A 20,431-nucleotide genomic window follows, 5' to 3' on the forward strand; every position below is an offset into this window, starting at 1 on the left:
CGCAACAAAAGAGCAATGATTACGTAGCATAAAAAATGTACCGCAGGTCATTTTATGGACTTTTACTTAGATTTTTTTTTTTTTTTTTCTGCAGCGTGTGGATGAGATTTGCTATTGTAAATTATGTGAACCCGACCTCCTACATCTAAATGGGGTTGTCATGAAGCATACACATAGATTTCTGCAAGCCCCATTCAGATGAATTGGACAGACACATTTCTGCAGCAAATCTGCAGTGTATGAATATACCCATATGGAGTTTATTATTATTATTGTGAAGTATTTTAGAAGCTTTACTTGATGCGTACTTTAAACCAAGTAGAAACATAAAGCACTTTTTCCAGCTAGTAAGCATGCTTGTTCTAGGCTATATATTGCATCCTAGAAAAGTCTGATTTATTAGTAGTACGTTTGTATAGAAAAACAGCTAAAATATTGCAAAAATCAAGTTGAATTGTACATAAAATGAAAATTCAATAAGGTGAGTGAGGGTGTAGAGCAAAACAGAAAACAATTCATAGTGAGATTGTAACCTGTTCTTTGAGGAACTTGCAACATATTCACACAGTTTTTTTGACGTGGAAAACGCGCCGCAAAAATGCCTCCCATTGATTTCAATCAATCTGCTATCTACAGGCAATAAATGTCTGATCGTTGGGGGTCCTGAGGATAGGTGATTGATGATGGGAAAACCACTTTAAGGCTATGTTCACACTGAGTATTTTGGGGGAGGAATATCTGACTCAAAGCTCCAAACGGAATTTTGAGGCAGATATTCCTCCCCCAAAATACTCCGTGTGAATAGCAATTATCGCGCCGTTTTTCGCCCGCGGCCATTGAGCGCCGCGGGCATAAAACACTCTTTCTCCTGCCTCCCATTGAAGTCAATGGGAGGTCGGACGCGGAAGCGCCCGAAGATAGGGCATGTCGCTTCTTTTTCCCGCGAGGCAGTTTTACTGCTCGCGGGAAAAAGACGCCGACGCCTCCCATTGAAATCAATGGGAGGCATTCTCGGGCCGTTTCTGCCGAGTTTTGCGACGCGGTTTCCGCGTCAAAAAACTCGGCAAAAGACTCCGTGTGAACATAGCCTAAGGCTAAGTTCGCACAGTTTTTTGACGTGGAAACCGCACCAAAAAGCTAGTCAAAAACGGCCCAAAAATGCCTCCCCTCGATTTCAATGGGAGGCGGGGGCGGTTTTCTCCTGCGAGCAGTAAAACCGGCTCGCGGGAGAAAGGGCATGTCTCTTCTATCTTCGGGCGTTTCCGCCTCTGACCCCCCATTGACTTCAATGGGAGGCAGAGAAAGCGTATTTTGCGGCGTTTTATGCCCGCAGCGCCCAATGGCCGCGGGCGAAAAACGCTGTGAAAATCGGCGTGCAGGGAGAGGAAAATCTGCCTCAAACTTCCAAACTGAATTTTGAGGCAGAAATTCTGCCTGCAAAATACTCCGTGTGAACATAGGTCTGGATTTCACACTGAGTTTTTTGCAGGAGGAAAATCTGCCTCAAAATGCCCGAAGATGGGGCATGTCCCTTCTTTTTCCCGCAAGCCGGTTTTTTCCGCTCGCGGGAAAAAAAAATCCTCCGCCTCCCATTGAAATCAATAAGAGGCATATTTGGCGCGTATTGCGGCGCGGTTTCCGCGTCCAAAAACTCAGGTTTCTCTTTAAGGGGGAGTTCACACTGTCAGGAGGATTTAGGCCCCCAAGCTGCCACCACTGCCTTAGGCTACATTCACCGGGCAGTGAGAAACGGCACGTGAATGCTGGGTGTGAAAAAATAGGACATGTCCAATTTTTGGCCGTTTTCAAGGCCAGAAGGCCCCCATAGAACTCAATGGATCAGTTTTTAATGGCGGTTTTTCGGTATCAATCCTTGCGACGACCGTTAAAAACTGATCCTGGCCAAGAAGACTCCCAGAGCACAGCGCTACATTAAAGAGGCTCTGTCACCAGATTTTGCAACCCCTATCTGCTATTGCAGCAGATAGGCGCTGCAATGTAGATTACAGTAACGTTTTTATTTTTAAAAAACGAGCATTTTTGGCCAAGTTATGACCATTTTCGTATTTATGCAAATGAGGCTTGCAAAAGTACACCTGGGCGTGTTGAAAAGTAAAAGTACAAGTGGGCGTGTATTATGTGCGTACATCGGGGCGTGTTTACAACTTTTACTAGCTGGGCGTTCTGACGAGAAGTATCATGTAGCTACTTACCTGCAAACGCTGATGCTGCTGCAGAATCAACTGTAGCCTCTGGTGCCGACACGATGCAGGACCTGTGAGTGACGTCACAGATCTGCACTGCCAGAAGCTGGGCGTTCTGAAGAGAAGTGGATGATACTTCTCTTCAGAACGCCCAGCTAGTAAAAGTAGTAAACACGCCCCGATGTACACACATAATACACGCCCAGTTGTACTTTTACTTTTCAACACGCCCAGTTGTACTTTTGCAAGCCTCATTTGCATAAATACGAAAATGGTCATAACTTGGCCAAAAATGCTCGTTTTTTAAAAATAAAAACGTTACTGTAATCTACATTGCAGCGCCTATCTGCTGCAATAGCAGATAGGGGTTGCACAATCTGGTGACAGAGCCTCTTTAAAGAAGAGGGATCTATCAAAGTCTGATCTTCATAATACTTGTATGTGGAAGTCAATCATGGCATGAACAAAGGTGATTTTTGATGACCTCAGAAGAAGAGTTGTTGATGCTCATCAGTTTTTTTTTTTTTTACCACAATGGTCCACCAAAAAAGTAGTCTAGGGTCTGAAAATGTGCCAATCTTATCAGTGGTGCAAGAGCTTTTCATTAGATACGGGATAGATCAGATACTTGTTGTGTAACATGTCAGGGCTCTCCTTCTCTTCTACGGCCTCAGCGCTACACTGAAGTCGGACACACACATTGTAATGTGTAATATAATGTGTTATATTCAGTGCAGCGCCAAGAGATGGAGACCAGAAGTCAGCTGCTGTCCGCTCAGATCAGATCTTTAAAAATGGCCAACTAGGTCTGTTTTTGACAGTCGTTTTGCATCTGTTATGCATCTGTTCCGTGCCACACGGCGCGCCCCCTGTACATAATGACACACGGCGCGCCCCCTGTAGATAATGACACACGGCGCGCCCCCTGTAGATAATGACACACGGCACGCCCCCTGTAGATAATGACACACGGCACGCCCCCTGTAGATAATGACACACGGCGCGCCCCCTGTAGATAATGCCGACACTGGCTGGGGATTCCGCTCCAGCAGGAGATCCTGACGTCAATGTCCATATATGAGTGGAATCCCCGACCAGATCATATATGGACAGTGACGTTAAGTGCTTCCCCGAGCACAGCGCTTAAAGTAGCGCTGTGCTCAGGGAATGCTCGGCGAACAGAGGAGCTCCCTCTACTCCGCTATGAACTAATTCTGTAGCAGGGGCCTGATGGTTCCCTGCTTCAGTTTTAGTTCAACTGTTGACAGTGGGACACCGCCCCGCTGAATCCGGGACACCGCCCCGCTGAATCCGGGACACCGCCCCGCTGAATCCGGGACACCGCCCCGCTGAATCCGGGACACCGCCCCGCTGAATCCGGGACACCGCCCCGCTGAATCCGGGACACCGCCCCGCTGAATCCGGGACACCGCCCCGCTGAATCCGGGACACCGCCCCGCTGAATCCGGGACTGTTGGGAGGTAGTCAGGGGCTCCGCTTGGAGAGGAATCCCCAGCAATGCTATGACCGGGGATTCCGCTCCCAGCTCCCATCCACCTTTCTCGCCGGCTGCTGCCAGAAGGTGCATGCGGCAGCACCCAGCATTCATACGGCTACAATGTACTAAGATAGGGTACGGCGCCAGACCTTCCTAGGCGCCGGACCCAGAAACGCTGCAGGTAACTTTTTGGGATCTGGCTCCCTGCGAGCTCTCATTTGGCTCTCCCGTGCCAGAACAGATCCCATAGAAAGCTATGGGATCTGTTCTAGTATCAGTTTGCCTCCGGCTCTTCTGCAACACGCCGGAGGTAAACTGAAGCAGACATCGGACATATGTGAACGGCCCCTAAGCAACTAAAGGCATTTCTCACCTTCGCTAATGTTAATATCAGGAGAACACTGAACAACTATGGCAGGGTTTCAAGGACTCTTTTGTTTTGATTTGGTTCTCTTGATCTACTTGTTTGACTTGTGTTAAAGTCTGATGTCGTTTTAGGTCAAATTTATGCCGAAATATATAAAATTCTAAAGGGGTTCTCAAACTTTCAAGCTTCACTGTATTTGCCCACGCTTTTTGGCAGTCTGCAGAATTTTTGACATGTTCCTGAAACGAAGTCTCGTAGAAATCCTGCATAGAACCCAAACGTTGGTTTCCTACAAATCTTTTAATTTTCAGCTTTCCATTTGGGAAATATGCTGATGGTCAATGCTTAAACGAGGGGGCGTGTTTTAAAAATATTTTGTCCTACTGCAGACAGGGCAGAGGGGGAGGCTCCTGCTTCAGCCAGTTGTCTGACCAAGACACAGGACAGTGACCAGGACAGAGCTGAGCTTCTGAGACACACACAGAAGATTATATAATTATTCTTTATGTATTTGCTGGTTTTAATTGTAATATGCGACCAACGGGAACAAAGAAAAGGAGGAAATGAAGGAAGTAATGGTGTATGTCTTACATTTATTTGTGCATTTTCTAGGTTTAGAATGTTGTTTAAAAAAATATTTCTATGCAGTCTTCTACATTCTGAATAAAAATAACTTTCTTGTTTATTAAATTGTAGTGCATGTTTTTCTCATTCTAAAACTTCTTTTGGGTCTGATCAGATTCTTATTCCGCATGAGTGTGACTAATACTACTTGACATTTTCCAGTTCCATTCAATACACTTGTGACTTGTACAGGACAACACAATTATTTTGTGGCACAAAGAGCTTTCTCATTGCTACAGAAGTATAGCCTGCCAACTCAACTGTTCCTCTTCGGATGACCATTTTTAATTTTATTTTTATTTTACTTTTTGCATGTAGAACAGCAAGTACACAATGGAACTAAGCAGTAATGGGAAAACTGCTCATTTTTGTCTTTACATCTCTTTAGATAAAAAAAATAATAAAATATTGGAAGAGCTAAGTGTTTTTATTATAGATTATTATTTAATTATGTTGGCCACATTTTGTGAGGAAGGGGTATAAACAGCCAATTGTGATACTTGGGGTCACTTACATTTGAGTGTCCGTTGTGGCGGTTATTGCTAGCTCCCTGCTATCATGAAAGCATACATGCTGTATTGCTGCAAGATGCATAAAAAGTGTAGACTGCACTTTCTTCTTTAGCATTATGAGACAATAAGGGACATGGTCGCGTTCTGAATCCGTTTTTTGCACCATAAATAAGAAATTTGTCGTGCGGTATCTATTCCATTATTCTGGTGCATTTGACTTCGATTCATTGTCTTAGATTGCTTGCTTTTTCGGTATACCGTCATTAAAGGGGATGTTTCACCACGACACCTCCTTTCCATATGTCTTTTTAGGGTATATGTATGTTGTGGAATTTGGCCCCCCCACTCAAAATACCCCCCTCTATTAGCGCTGCTTTGTGTACCCTGCCAGTCTTTGCTCTACCTGTTCCAGCGATGACATGTTAACACAACATACGACTGTGGCAGCCAAACACTGGACGCAGCGGGGACCTCAGTGGTGTGAACATGTCATTGCTACAGCCAGTGATTGGCTGCAGAATTCACATGTCGTGTTGACACGTCATTGCAGTAAAAGCAGAGCCCAGCAGGGGGAACCAGGAAGCATTTGCACGGGTGTGACAGAGGATTGGTAGGGTGAGTGTTACTTCTGTTACAGCATTGTAAGATTGTTAAACACCTTTAACCCTTTAATGATGACAGGCCTGAAAAGACTAGCAAACAGTTTTTCATTTAGACATTGACGGGGCTATAAGACCTTGTTTTATGTGGGATATTTTTTTTTATTTTTTTTGGGGGCGTACAAGTAAGTTACTGTGTAATATATTTTTATTGTTGCACCGTGAATATAGAAAAAAGTGATTTTCGGCATTGCTCACTTTATTTTTGTCCCGTTCGTATTTCACACTTCATAACCTGTTAAATTTAATTCTTTAGGTTATTATGGTTGTGTAGATACCGAATATGTCAGGAAGGACTGCAGTGGTTTCCTCCAGTCTCTGATCGCGTCACCGTGTTTTCGGTGACTTGATCGTAGAGGGAAGTTTCCTTTTATGTTCCCATTGTTTGTTTTTATTAACCCCTTAAGAACGCAGCCTAGTTTGGGCCTTAAGGCTCAGAGCCCATTTTTCAAATCTGACATATTTCACTTTATGTGGTAATAACGTCGGAATGCTTAAACCTATCCAAGCGATTCTGAGATTGTTTTCTCGTGACACTTTGGGCTTCACGTTCGTGGTAAAATTTGGTCGATATATTCAGTCTTTATTTGTGAAAAATTGCAAAATTTAGAGAAAATTTACAAAAAATAGCATTTTTCAGAATTTAAATGCATCTGCTTGAAAAACAGACGGTTACACCACCCAAAATAGTTACTAGTTCACATTTCCCATATGTCTACTTTAGATTGGCATCGTTTTTTGAACATTATTTTATTTTTCTTGGACGTTACAAGGCTTAGAACATAAACAGCAATTTCTCATATTCTTAAGAAAATTTCAAAAGCCTTTTTTTCAAGGTACCAGTTCAGTTCTGAAGTGGATTTGAGGGGCCTATGTATTAGAAACCCCCATAAAACACCCCATTTTAAAAACTAGACCCCTCAAAGTATTCAAAACAGCATATAGAAAGTTTTTTAACCCTTCAGGCATTTCACAGGAATTAAAGCAAAGTGGAAATGAAATTTGCAAATTTCATTTTTTCTGCTGAATTTCAAATTTATTCAATTTTTTTCTGTAACAGAGAAGGTTTTACCAGAGAGACTACTAAATATGTATTGTCCAGATTCTGCAGTTTTTAGAAATGTCCCACATGTGCCTCTAGTGCGCTCGTGGACTAAAACACAAGCCCTAGAAGCAAAGAAGCACCTAGTGCATTTTGAGGCCTCTTTTTTATTAGAATATATTTTAGGCAGCATGCCAGGTTTGAAGAGGTGTTGAGGTATCAAAACAATGGAAACCCACCAGAAGTGACCCCATTTTGGAAATTACAACCCTCAAGGAATTCATTTATGGTTTTTGTTATCATTTTGACCGCACAGTTTTTTCACAGCACCTATTTGAATTGGGCTGTGAAATGAAAAAAATGATATTTTTTCCAATAAGATGTCATTTTTGATCAAAATTTCTTATTTTCACAAGGAACAACATACCCCATTTTGTTGCCCAATTTGTCCTTAGTGCGGCAATACCCCATTTGTGGTCATAAACTGCCGTTTGGGCCCATGGGAGGGCTCAGAAGGAAAGGACCACCATTTGGCCTACTGGAGCTTTTCTGGTGCTAAGTCATGTATGCAGAAGCCCCTGAGGTACCAGTAGAGTTGAAACCCCCGAGAAGTGACCCCATTTTAAAAACTACACCCCTTAAGACATTCATCTAGAGGTGTAGTGAGCATTTTGACACCACAGGTACTGTGTAAAAGATAATGCGCAGCAGATGGTGCAGAGTGAGATTTGCAATTTTATATATATATATATATATGGCATGTCAGTGTCCGATATAGTGTGCCCAGCATGCGCCACCGGAGATATACACCCCTTAAATTGTAATGTGGGTTCTCCTGGGTACGGCAATACCCGACATGTGGCTGTTATCAGCTGCCTGGGAACACGGCAGGGCTTAGAAGGGAAGGACCACCATTTGGCCTACTGGAGCTTTTCTGGTGCGAAGTCATGTATGCAGAAGCCCCTGAGGTACCAGTACAGTTGAAACCCTTGAGAAGTGACCCCATTTTAAAAACTACACCCCTTAAGACATTCATCTAGAGGTGTAGTGAGCATTTTGACCCCACAGGTACTGTGTAAAAGATAATGCGCAGCAGATGGTGCAGTGTGAGATTTGCAATTTATATATATATATGCCATTTCAGTGTCCAATATAGTGTGCCCAGCATGCGCCACCGGAGATATACACCCCTTAAATTGTAATGTGGGTTCTCCTGGGTACGGCAATACCCTACATGTGGTTGTTATCAGCTACCTGGGCATACGGCAGGGCTCAGAAGGGAAAGATGAGGGGGGTAAGCTGTGCTGAGTGCATCAGGGTAAATTAAAAATCAAGGGATGTATGATACATTTTAAAACAATCTTTTATACAGAGCCCTGGTTTTTCGGGACACGTGTCACATTGGTATATTGTGTTCTTCCTTATCCCCCTCTTATAGCAGACTCTGCACCTCTTTTGACTCTTTCCCTTTCCACCGGTTTGGGGAACTTCTCCTGGAAAGTGTTGCCCTGGTACCATGTGTGTGGCCTCGCTTCCAGAAGTACTGGGTACCCCCCCTTCCTGGTCCCTAAAGATTAGATCTTGAAATTCCAGGAAAGTTCCCCTCTGGCCTGCACATCGACGTAGCACGTACGCATTGTACAAAGCCATCTGTATGATGTGCCCGGCCAGCTTCTTATACCACACCGCATGGCGCTGTAGGGCTTCAGGACTTGATTTGACAAGTCCATCCCTCCCATGTACCTATTGTAGTCCAGGATGCAATCTGGTTTGGGGGTGGCCTTTCCTTCATACATCCTAAATCTGTAGGTATCCAGGTAGAGGTGGTGACCCTGGTCCAGCAGTGGGTGCACCAAATCCCACACAATTATTGCATTAACTCCCAGTAAGGGGGGGGGCATTCTGGGGGCTGAATACTGGTGTCCTTCCCTTCATATATCCTTAATTTGTAGGTATACCCTGATGCACTCTCGCACAGCTTATACATCTTCACGCCATACCTTGCCCTCTTACCCGGCAGGTACTGGCGGAATTGAACACTCCCTTTAAAATGTACCAGGGACTCATCAATAGAAAAACACTTCTCTGGGGTGTATGCTTGGGAAAACCGGGCACTGAAACGGTCTAATAGGGGTCTCCGTTTATAGAAACGGTCAAAACTGGGGTCATCTCGGGGTGGGCACGGCTCATTATCAGTATAATTTGAGAAGCGAAGTATTGCCTCATTTACTTATTTTTTTAGGTTCCAGTTCAGTTCTGAAGTTGCTTTGATGGACCTATATATTAGAAACCCCTATCAAACACCCCATTTTAGAAACTAGACCCCTCAAAGTATTCACAACAGCATTTAGAAAGTTTATGAACCCTTTAGGTGTTTCACAGAAATTTAGAGCAAAGTAGAGGTGAAATTAACTTTTTTTTTTATTGTCAGAAAATCCTCTTTATACCATTTTTTTTATAACACAAAAGGATTTATCAGTGAAACGCAAATCAATACTTATTACCCAGATTCTGCAGTTTAGAGAAATATCCCACATGTGGCCCTCGGGCGGTAATGGACTGAAGCACCGGCCTCCGAAGCAAAGGAGCACCTAGTGGATTTTGAGACCTCTTTTTTATTAGGCACCATGTCCGGTTTGAAGAGGTCTTGTGGTGCCAAAACATTCGAAACCCCCCAAAAGTGACCCCATTTTGGAAACTAGACCCCTTGAGGAAGCCATTGTAGTTTTCTTGGGGTGCATGCGGCTTTTTGATCAGTTTTTATTCTATTTTTAGGTGGCGTGGTGACTAATAAACAGCAATTCTACTATTGTTTTTGTATACTTTTTTTTTTTTACTGCGTGCACCGTGCGCTATAAATGACATATTCACTTTATTCTGCGGGGCGATACGATTACGTCGATACCAGATGTTTATAGTTTTTTTTATGTCTTATGGCGTTTGTACAATAAAATACGTTTTGTAAACAATCATTCACTTTTTGTGTTACCTTATTCTAAGAGCCAGAACGTTTTTATTTTTCAATCAATAAAGCCGTGCGAGGACTTATTTTTTGCGTAACGAACTGTAGTTCCGATCAGGACCATTTTTAGGTACATGCGACTTTTTGATCTCTTTTTATTCCATTTTTTGGGAGGTGAAGTGACCAAACAATTGTGATTGTGGTACGGTTTATTATTATTTTATTTTACGGCGTTCATCGTGCGGGATAAATAATGAAATAATTTTGTAGTTCAGGCCGTTACGGACGCGGCGATACCAATTATGTATAGTTTATTTGTTTGTTTATATATTTTTATTAATAATAAAGGACTGATAAGGTAAAAAGTGGGACTTTTACTTTTATTACTTTTAAAACTTTTATTTTCTTATTTTGACACATCTTTTTTTAACTTTTTTTAAACTTTATTACTTTGTCCCACTAGGGGACTTGAGGGCAGGAGGCCCTGATCGCTATTCTAATACACTGCACTACATGCGTAGTGCAGTGTATTAGAACTGACAGCAAGCATAGTGGGTCCTGACGTTGTCAGGACCCACTAGGCTTCCGTCTATGGCATAGCCGGACACCATTGTTTGGTGTCCGGTTGCCATAGTCACCATCGTCGGCCGCTATCATGTAGCAGGCCGGCGATGGCGGATTAACCCCTAAGAAGCCGCGATCGCTATTGAACGCGGCTTCTGAGGGGTTAATCGGCGGGGGAGCTCCGCAATCGGACCCGGCACATTGAGCAGTGATAGCCTGCTGTCGGAAACAGCAGCTATCACAGCTCATGAACGCGCCCCGCGCGAACGGCGCCGTGTTTACTCCATGACCTACTATTAGGTCACTGAGCGCGAACGCTACAGTTAGCATGACCTAATAGTAGGTCATGGAGCGTTAAGGGGTTAAAGAGTATAATGCATGCAGCAATTACATTGTGACCATTTCCATTGCATACGTATACAGCCACTAAATTGATAGTGTCATACGAGGGCAGTTCCCTTTTAATCATGACTGCATTGAACAAAGGGTTAAACAGCAGGGGTCTGAGTTTCTGCTGGTCCCCCCGCTGTATTCACTAGGCTTTTCTAAGAACAGAAGCTGTTACTAACTTGCTGTATAGATAGAGAATGATGGATTGCACTCCTGGATAAAACGTTCAGGTGCTATGAGGGTTTGGCTTTGGACTTCCCACAATTTGTATAGGAAAAACCAACCCAATTTTAAAAAAATTCTAAATACTACATTTATCTCTATATTTGAGTGCTTGGTTTGGTTTTCCTATACTAACTTGCTGTAGACTGGGGACCTGCACCGCCCACCGTCCAGACAGATGGCGGTCGGGAAGGCGTTAAGAATGCCTTATGTGGAAGGGCTGCTTTTTGACAGTTTCCTGTGAAGCCATGGGTAAGTATTCTGGGTTTTACTTGTACCCAACAAGAATACAATGGCCGTGCTGAATGTTTATTCAGTCCCAATGTTGAGGAACACCGCAGCTCGCTTTAGATGTGCTTTGCTAGTATCCATCACCCCTAGACTAGGTTTATAAACGTTACTAGCTCCTGGGATCCATTCACTTCAGTCCGTGCCAAGTTTTGGCCTAGGTGTTTTGAGATGCAAGGGTCTAACCTTAGTGCCGAGACCAGATCAGGCTGATGTGAACTGCATAAAGCTTAGCACTCATGTCAGCTGTCTGAATACTGTGCATGTAAAAGTTAAAAAATTATTGAAAGCAGAGCCAGAAAGCATTTATAAAGTCTTTATTGGTAAATCCACAGAGACCGTATAATACACATAATTTTTTATTGCAGCAAATAACATTTATGGAAATCGCACTCCCACATTCCATTAAAAATCTGTTCCTTTATAGCTGTTGCATTTTAAGACCTTTTTTGGTGAATTCAGCACTTCGTTGTATAAATTTTTCACATGAGCTTCCATCTTTAATTGGCACTTTGTGCAAGTTTTTTTATTTTTTATAGGGTCTATAATTATAGAAGAGAATACATGTACATGGGAATGTGACTTCGGGCATATAAATAGTGCTGTAATGATGTGGCTGCAATTAATAATGTTCCATATGAATCCCTGAGGAACAAAGTTCTCTATTACTCTGTATGGAATCTTAGACATCCGTAGATAGATTATGGGCACCGTATTACAGATCTGTCTCGTATATGGCAGCGTACAGGAGCCCGAATACATATGATGGGATGTGTTCGAGCCGGAGGTGAATATAATGCTCATAGCAACAAATTTGAGTTCAGGCTGCTTTTGTTTTTCCAAATGGCCTCGAACTCCGTTTCATGATTTGACTTAGAAGAATATATGTGTAAGGCCTCATGCACACTAACTTATTTTTGTCCTCCCGTAAATACTGGCGTAAATACGGGTCCTTGGTCACACGTATTCGACCCGTATTCCACCCGTATTTATGGGCACGTTTTCGCTGCAAAATTACACTGCAGTAATCGGCAGCCACTTCTCTCTATCAGTGCAGGATAGAAAGAAGGGACAGCCCTTTCTGCAGAAAAAGTAAAAGAAATTCATACTTACCCGGCCGTTGTCTTGGTGACGCGTCCCTCTCGACATCCAGTCCGACCTCCCTGGATGACGCGGCAGTCCATGAGACCGCTGCAGCCTGTGATTGGTCTGTGATTGGCTGCAGAGGTCACATGGGCTGAAACGTCATCCAAGGAGGCCGGACTGGAGGAAGAAGCAGGGAATTCTGGGTAAGTATGAACGTATTTTTTTTATTTTATTATTATTATTACGGGTTGATCTACATTGTGATCGGAAGTCACTGTCCAGGGTGCTGAAAGAGTTACTGCCGATCGTTTAACTCTTTCAGCACCCTGGACAGCAACGCTCCAGTAATTACGGGTGCACACACGTAGTTACCCGTAATTACGGGAGCCCCATAGACTTCTATGGGCCTGCCCATGCCGTAATTACGGCCTGAAATAGGACATGTTCTATATTTTTCAACGGCACGGGCACCTTCCCGTAAGCATTCGGGGAGGTACCCGTGGCCAATAGAAGTCCATGGGCCCGTAAAAACGTGCCGTAATTACGGGCGTTTTTACGTTCGTGTGCATGGGGCCTAAAAGATTGTACATTCCCTTTTACATCTTATGACGTGGGTGTCCCTCATGCAACTTATCTAGTACATCCACATTTTTCCTTGTTCTGCTCCTATGGCTGAGCAGAGCAACGGAAACCTGAATGCAGATGTGAATTCAGCCTTAGCACTTGCAGAGTGCTGTTGTATTGTTTTTTTTTTTTTTTTAATATACATTATCTTTTTTTAAATGCAATTTGAGTAAGATTTTTACAAATTGTAGTCTTGTTGAAGAGAATTTATCATGACCTATTATTAAAAACAGATGACTCCCCCATATAAAAAAAAAATATCTCAAATTATTCCAGTTATGATAATCGCCACAATATTCCTGTTCCCTGCTGCTCACTTGTCTGCTTTTCTGTGTAGACTGAGATCGTGTAAGCAGAGGGTGGGGATTAAAGGGAATCTGTCATAAATTTTGAGGCCGCAAAACTGTTGACAGAGCAATATAGGGAAGGGCATTGTAAACATACTTTTTGCTTTTGGTCATGCTTGTTGCATGACAAAAAAAAAAAAGTTTGATTCCCCCGGCGCAGCGGTCGCAAGTGCCACTCTCTTCTCTGAGTGACTGCTTTTACGGCCAATCAGGAGACTGCTAGTTTTGTCACTCGGTGCAGAGGGACAGGGCTGATAAAATTCAGTGAGGTCAACCACTTCATTGGCACTTGCGACTGCGGCGCTCGGGGATTAAACATCAATTTCTCGGTCATACAACTTACATGACTGAGATAAAAGGTGTAAACAATGCCCTCCCCTATATCGCTCTATCAGCAGCTTTGTGGCCTCAAAACTGATGACCGATTCCCTCAAAGTTTCTTTAAAGAGGCTCTGTCACCAGATTATCAAATCCCTATCTCCTATTGAATGTGATCAGCGCTGCAATGTAGATAACAGCAAAGTTTTGTTTTTTTTGTTTTTTTTTTAAAAACCATAAGTTTTGTCCAAGTTATGAGCAATTTTATATTTATGCAAATTAGCTTTTCAATGGACAACTGGGTGTGTTTTCTCGTTTTACCAACTGGGCGTTTGTGAATAGAAGTGTATGACGCTGACGAATCGGCATCATACACTTCTTCTCATCGTTCCCACCCAGCTTCTTTCACTGCAGACACACAGCGTGACGTCACCCACAGGTCCTTCAACCTTGGCGTCGGACAGAGAAGATACATGGGCTCCAGCCGTCCGAGGGGGTAATATGCTCGTTAATAGGGAGTTTACTATGCTTACCTGACACGGTGATGCTGCTGCAGATTCAACTGTACTCTGACGCCTGGAGCTGATTCGTCTTCTCTCTTTCGACGCCAAGGTTGAAGGACCTGTGGTGACAGAGCCTCTTTAAATTTAGTGCATACAGCACTCGTATTCCAGCAAAATAACAGATTATGACAAATCTGATTTAAAGTTAAAGGAGTCAGGCGTGCGGTTAGTGATAGTCGTGACAGATGGGGCACAGTCGTTATTTTAGGTTTTCTGTTCTTATGATGGAACAGAAATACAAACGCAGATGTGCACTCTGCCTGTTACAGCTCTATTGTACTGCTATAGGCCTAGAAATGTAAATAGAAAAACTATACACACAGATAAGGTTCTGTATGCATCTACATGGTCCCTGGGGGGGGGGGAAGGTCAGTTCTCCATCATTTTCTTAAAGACTATTAGTCTATTGATATTTTCGAAATAAGAGATGCGGTTGCCGGTCTATGCAGCCACCGGGAAGATCATCAGGTCGTCCTGGGTACCGCTCTTAGCTGGGCATTTCTAGCATAACATGGTGGAGATGCCTCCAGCCTTATAGATCGGAAGCTCACAGGATAGTTTAGAAAAAAAAACCGCTACAACATAAAAAAACAAAACCTGTTATTACTCTTATATAGACTTAGGCCTCGTGCACACTAACGTGTATTCGTGTCTGAAATACATCCGCAAAAACGTGGATGATATGCGGACTGATTTCGTTTCTATGGGCCCATGCACGTGACCATTATTTACACGGACCTTGTGGGGGCTGCAATTGCAGACCGAAAAAATGTGAAAAATTTTACAGTCTGCAATTGCAGTCCAGCACCATTGAAATGAATGCACATTTTCTGTGTGCGGTGTCAGTGATTGCGGATGACCCGCGGAAGACACTTCACGGCCATCTGTGGCATAATCACGGGCCATTCACGCTGCTACGACCGTGTGCATGAGGCCTTAAATCTAGTTACTCCAAATTAAATCTGAGACCTTCCCTTTTTAATTTTTTTTACAAGAGAAGCATGGCAGAAAAAAATGAATCCAAACTTGCTAATAACTTATCCTTAGACTATATTCACACGACCGTGTGAAAAACGGCCGATTTGCACCTGTGCGGGACCAGTTTTCGCAGATCCTTCATAGACTTGAGTCTATTGAGGGTTCTGGGAAAACAGGCAAAAATAGGACATGTCCTATTTTTTTCCCGGGCTGTTCACAGGGTTCATTAAAAAAAAAAAACACACAACCGTGTGAATAGCCCCATAGACATGCGTTAATTTTAATGCAGCTGTGTGATGGCAGTTAAAAATAAAAATGTCCGTCACACGGCCGACTTTCCCTGTCGTCTGAATAAGCCCTTATACTAATAAGATATAAAGTGGGTCTCCCTGTACTCTAATATTCTCAGCATAAGGGCTCATGCGCACGACCATTGTTTTCTTCAGTTTCCTACACGTATTTTTATTGTGGATCGCTTACTGAACCCTTTGTTTCTATGGGGCCAGACACACATCCGTCTCTTTTGCGGATTCACATATCCATTCTGTAAATTATAGAACCGGTACTATTCTTGTCCGTATTTGCGATCTGTCTTACCTATTCTAGTGTATGGGTCCGCAAAAAAAGGACCGCACACGGAAGTCACGAGGATCTGCAAAACTGAGGCGGTTGTGTGCATGAGCCATAACCATTTTACTTCCCTCTAACTGAAATTCTACCCTTTTTGCAGTGCTGTATATAAAAGAGTGCTGCTGTTGTGCCCCCCCCCCCCCCTTACAATACATAGGAGTGAGTTCTGTATATTTCTCAAAAGGAATAATGAAAGTCTACAATGTATTCTCCGGTTTTATTTGTTATTTTTTGCAGATAATAAATCTAAGAATTTAGTGTTACAGGCAGATATGTTGCCTACAGTGTTGTGTATCTGTCTAGTTGTGTGTGCGTGGCTGAAGTGACTGTTCCTGCATTGGTATGCAGTAATAACATGGAGGAGATGAGCGACATTCTTAACTAAATGAGAACAATCCATTGAGTAAACAGTTTGGGGTAGAATTTGGATCCGTCCTACAGGAATGAGTTGTGTCGTGTAGGGGGAACTTCCCAAGGTGCTTTTTTCTGTGTAGGAGATGAGGGACATGGTTTACAGAATGAAGGTTCGGTTCATGGAATGTTGTCAAAATAATAAGTGGACGCAGTTATGCATTCTGCTTTCGTGGCATGTTTTGTCCTATTTTGTCTCTCTTTATAGTTTAACAGGCTATTCCCAACTCGCACATTTATTGCATATACACAGGAAATGCCATAAATGTGTTAATCGGTGTGGGTCCAACCTCTGGGATCTGTTATCTCCAGAAAGGGGCTCCCTGACCCCCATCCTACCTTCTCCTGCTGTCGCTGGTCCCCGACCATGGATTTACGAGGTGGACAGGAGTACGGAAACTGTTGAGCTTTGCGGTTTCTGTAACTCCCGTAGAAGGGAATGGGAGTTACATAAATCGCGTAGCACAGAGAGCTACTCTGTTTCAGTTACTCGCATTCACTTCTATCGGCGTTTCCGACTACTGCGTAGCTCAACACTCCCGGCTACTTCTTAACTCGGTGACTGCAGGATGTAGTAGGTTGGGGGGTCAGGAGGCCGCGTTCTAGGGATAGATGAGGCCCACGTCTGTTGGACATTGATGACATATCCCGTAGGGGATATGCCATACTCAGTGGGTGTTGGCTGTATGTTACAGCTGACACTTTACTGTAATGGCCAGGATTGGAGAGAACTCTGATCCTGGCCATTTAGCTACTTAAATAGCGTTGTCAATAGCGACCGCAACATCTTTGCCTTCTGAAAGAGGAGGGACCCCCTCTGTCATCCCATCGCCTCCCTCGACTCAAACATGGGGTGCCGATGGTAGTCTGATTTTAGCAATGTACAACAATAAACAATTAACTTTTTGATTAATATATACTACACACTATTTTTGTGTTCCTGAAAAGTGCCACCAATAAAAACTACAGCTCGCCATGCAAAAAATGGTATGGCTCTTAGAATATGGCAACACAAGACAAATTTTTCAAATTAGTTTTTTTTTCTTAGTATTTGATATACTTTTACAATGTATAAATTTGATTTTGCCGTAATGATATTAACAGGCAGTTATATAAGATATCCAATAATGTTAAAAATGCAAATGATCAGAAACCATCCCCAATTATAAACTCGCAATAGATTTGGTAGATAAGAAGAAAACCGGGTACAAGCCTTAAAAAGTGGTATTCTTAAAGCCGATTTCCCCTACTACCCACAGATTTATTTACAATTTGTAGCACTAGTTTAATTATTTTTAGAAATATTTGCCTCTTTATTAAGTTGACATTTTAATTTATTTTCTTACAGCAATTTTTCCAACTTGTGAAGTTAAGAAAACTTGGTCTTAGTGATAATGAAATTCAACGACTTCCTCCAGAGATAGCAAACTTTATGCAGTTAGTGGAACTTGATGTGTCTCGTAATGGTAAGTCTGAAATTTCTAAAGAACTTTTTATTAGGTTTATTAATTTAATCACATCCTTTAGTTTGAAGAAATACTGACCGATTTTACACATCCCCACAAGTTTTACTTAGGCCCCATGCACACGACCGTGCCCGCAATCACGGCCCGCGATTGCAGGCACGGCCGGCCGCTGACTGACAGCCGCATTTTCGGGCCGTACTCCCATACAAAATGCGAAAGAACGGACATGTTCCATAATTCCCGGAACATTTCCACGGCACTGACACCCTTCCGTAGTGCTACGGAAAGGTGTCAGTGTTGAAAAAGTGAATGGCTCCGATTTTGCGGACCGCAATTGCGGTCCGCAATTACGGAGGTTTTTTGCGGTCGTGTGCATGGGACCTTAGTGGTTGGCCCAAGAAATCCTTTTATCACTGATCCACAGGATATATATGTAGGACAGATGTATGATTGCTTTGGCTCCCACCGCTGGGACCCCCACGATCACGAGACTGAGGGTCCCCCATATGAATGGAGCGGCACGCACTACCGCTGCGTTCATTGTCTATTGGGAGTGGCTGAGATAGCCGAGTGCTGTACTCTATTTTCATCTGTCCCAAAGACATTGAATCCAGTGGAAAGGTGCTAAATGTGTTTCATAAGCCAACCCCTTTAAGGGAACCTGTCGACATTGTGCTGCCCACATATGCTGCCCTGTGGGCAGCATGATATGGTAACAGGTGCCCGGAGTACACTTAACTATGTTTTACTCCTAACATAGTTTAATAAGTGCAGGACTCGGGGAGAAGTGTGCTCTGGGCAGGTCCCCTCTGGCTGCTCAGTGCCCGGCTCTGATTCACCCGTCTCTCCCGATTCGTGCATTGTACTATCAGTCATTTTAGATGAAGGACAACAGGGAATATTTGATTGCATTCACCTACGCCATAAATAAAGGGGTTATGGACTACATATTGACATTGCCTATCTGCAGCCCTGATGGTAGAGAGAATCCATTTGGATTTGTATATTGAAGTGAATGAAAATAAGAATATCACAGGACGTGTTGCTCTTTCATATTTATTATTATTTAACCTGCTTCTAAGTACAATCCAAAGGGTTAAGGAGAAAGTCTATGTATTTTCCTGGAGGTATTTATAAAGTCTTCCCACTCCACTCTGGCAAGTGTGCCCTCCCCCTAATGTTCACTTAGATGGCTAATGTTTTGGGGAGGGGCGCATTAGAAAGTTTGCTATGGGGCCCAGCAATTTCTAGTTAAGTCTCTAAGGGCCAGTTCACATCAGCGTTCAGGTTCCATTAATGGGTTCCGTCAGATCTTTCCGTCAGAGGAACCCATTAACGGAAAGGCAAACTGTAACCATAGCTTCCGTTTGCATTACCATTGATTTCAATAGTAATGCTTCCGTTGCAAATTGTTTCAGTTAGTCTCTGTTCTATAAGGTTTCAGCTTTTTGGCAGAATCGATAGCACAGTTATGGATAGCAAGGCATTTGTTTCGTGCAAATGGAGCTAAACGAACATCGGTACTATATTTGCCCGAACTATCACACGAATTGTAAACGTAGGTTGTCACCGCTATATGTCCATATGGATGGTGTTGTACAGGATTTGGGAGATGACCTGCTGTCACCTTTTGCCATTTAGAACGCTCCTTTGTTCTGGTTCCCACCCTTGCGTTGAGTGGTAAGTGTTCTGTAAGCTGCCCGTTTTTCTTCTATTTTATATAGATGTACTATTGACGATGAAGTGGTTTTCATATTCTCTGGATTTAAGTGTCCTTTGTGTCTTCTGACAGAGTATAGAAAGAAAGAGCATGATAAGTGGAAATAAAGTATGTTTTGTAAAATGAATATATATTTTTAGAGAAAAGTACATATTCACTGGTAATGTGGAAGACCTGTGTGCCCCTATTCCGTAGTTTAGTAAAGTACTGTTATGAGTTCTCATAACACACAATAATTGTCATGAAAGGCTGCATGAAACTCCATTTTACTGCAACCACAAGCCCATATTTTCTCTGGTCGTGGCCCCGGGCTGATTGTAGTACTCCGGGTCCTTTCTGGATATTATACTGAGATACCAGGACCTGGGGCTTTAAACAGCCACACGTTTATAATGGGCTATCATAATCTGCAACATTGTACACTTAAGCAGCTGGTCAGACTTTCTAAATATAAGATTTCCTTTCAGGACCCAGGAGCTGTCCAGAATGATCCGTAGCGGCGCTTATAAGATGCGTTGTAAAATTTTAAGCACTTGCAGATGGGACATGACGCAGCGAGCCCTTTAAACAATGAATATCTTGTTGGTCTACTTTAATATACATTCGCTTATAATTGAACTTACATGAATAATTAGTGATTCTTCACGGAACTCTTATTTAGTACGTATGGCATTTACATGATGATGATGATCTTGTCGTTTTATAACCATTCTCCTCATGACGTGTTGGTCATCAGCTCCCCATGCACTGACTGACTTGCTGGTGAGCTTCTGGTACAATGTGAACGGGCAGAGCTGCAGTTTGATGTAAAGCAGAGGTACAGAGGTGCCTATACACATTTAGATGTCCTCTGAACTCACACTATTTAATATGTATCAGTCTTCCGACTATAAGCGTCATATTCCCCTCTCCCCACTCACATAAACCTTCACACTCGGCCAAATGTGCATGTCAGT

At 43.0% G+C, this 20,431-nt stretch overlaps 1 protein-coding gene across 1 annotated transcript in view; it reads left to right on the forward strand.

The window, feature by feature from the left end:
* Positions 1 to 20,431, forward strand: part of LRRC1 (leucine rich repeat containing 1) — a 172,842-nt gene that overhangs the window by 59,007 nt on the left and 93,404 nt on the right. Inside the window, exon 2 of the mRNA XM_075861959.1 lies at positions 17,638 to 17,755. Within this exon, the coding sequence (XP_075718074.1) occupies positions 17,638 to 17,755 (118 nt within the window). The remainder of the gene's footprint in view (positions 1 to 17,637; positions 17,756 to 20,431) is intronic.

This window comes from Rhinoderma darwinii, chromosome 4, assembly GCF_050947455.1.
Source record: "Rhinoderma darwinii isolate aRhiDar2 chromosome 4, aRhiDar2.hap1, whole genome shotgun sequence".
Lineage (NCBI taxonomy): Eukaryota > Metazoa > Chordata > Amphibia > Anura > Rhinodermatidae > Rhinoderma > Rhinoderma darwinii.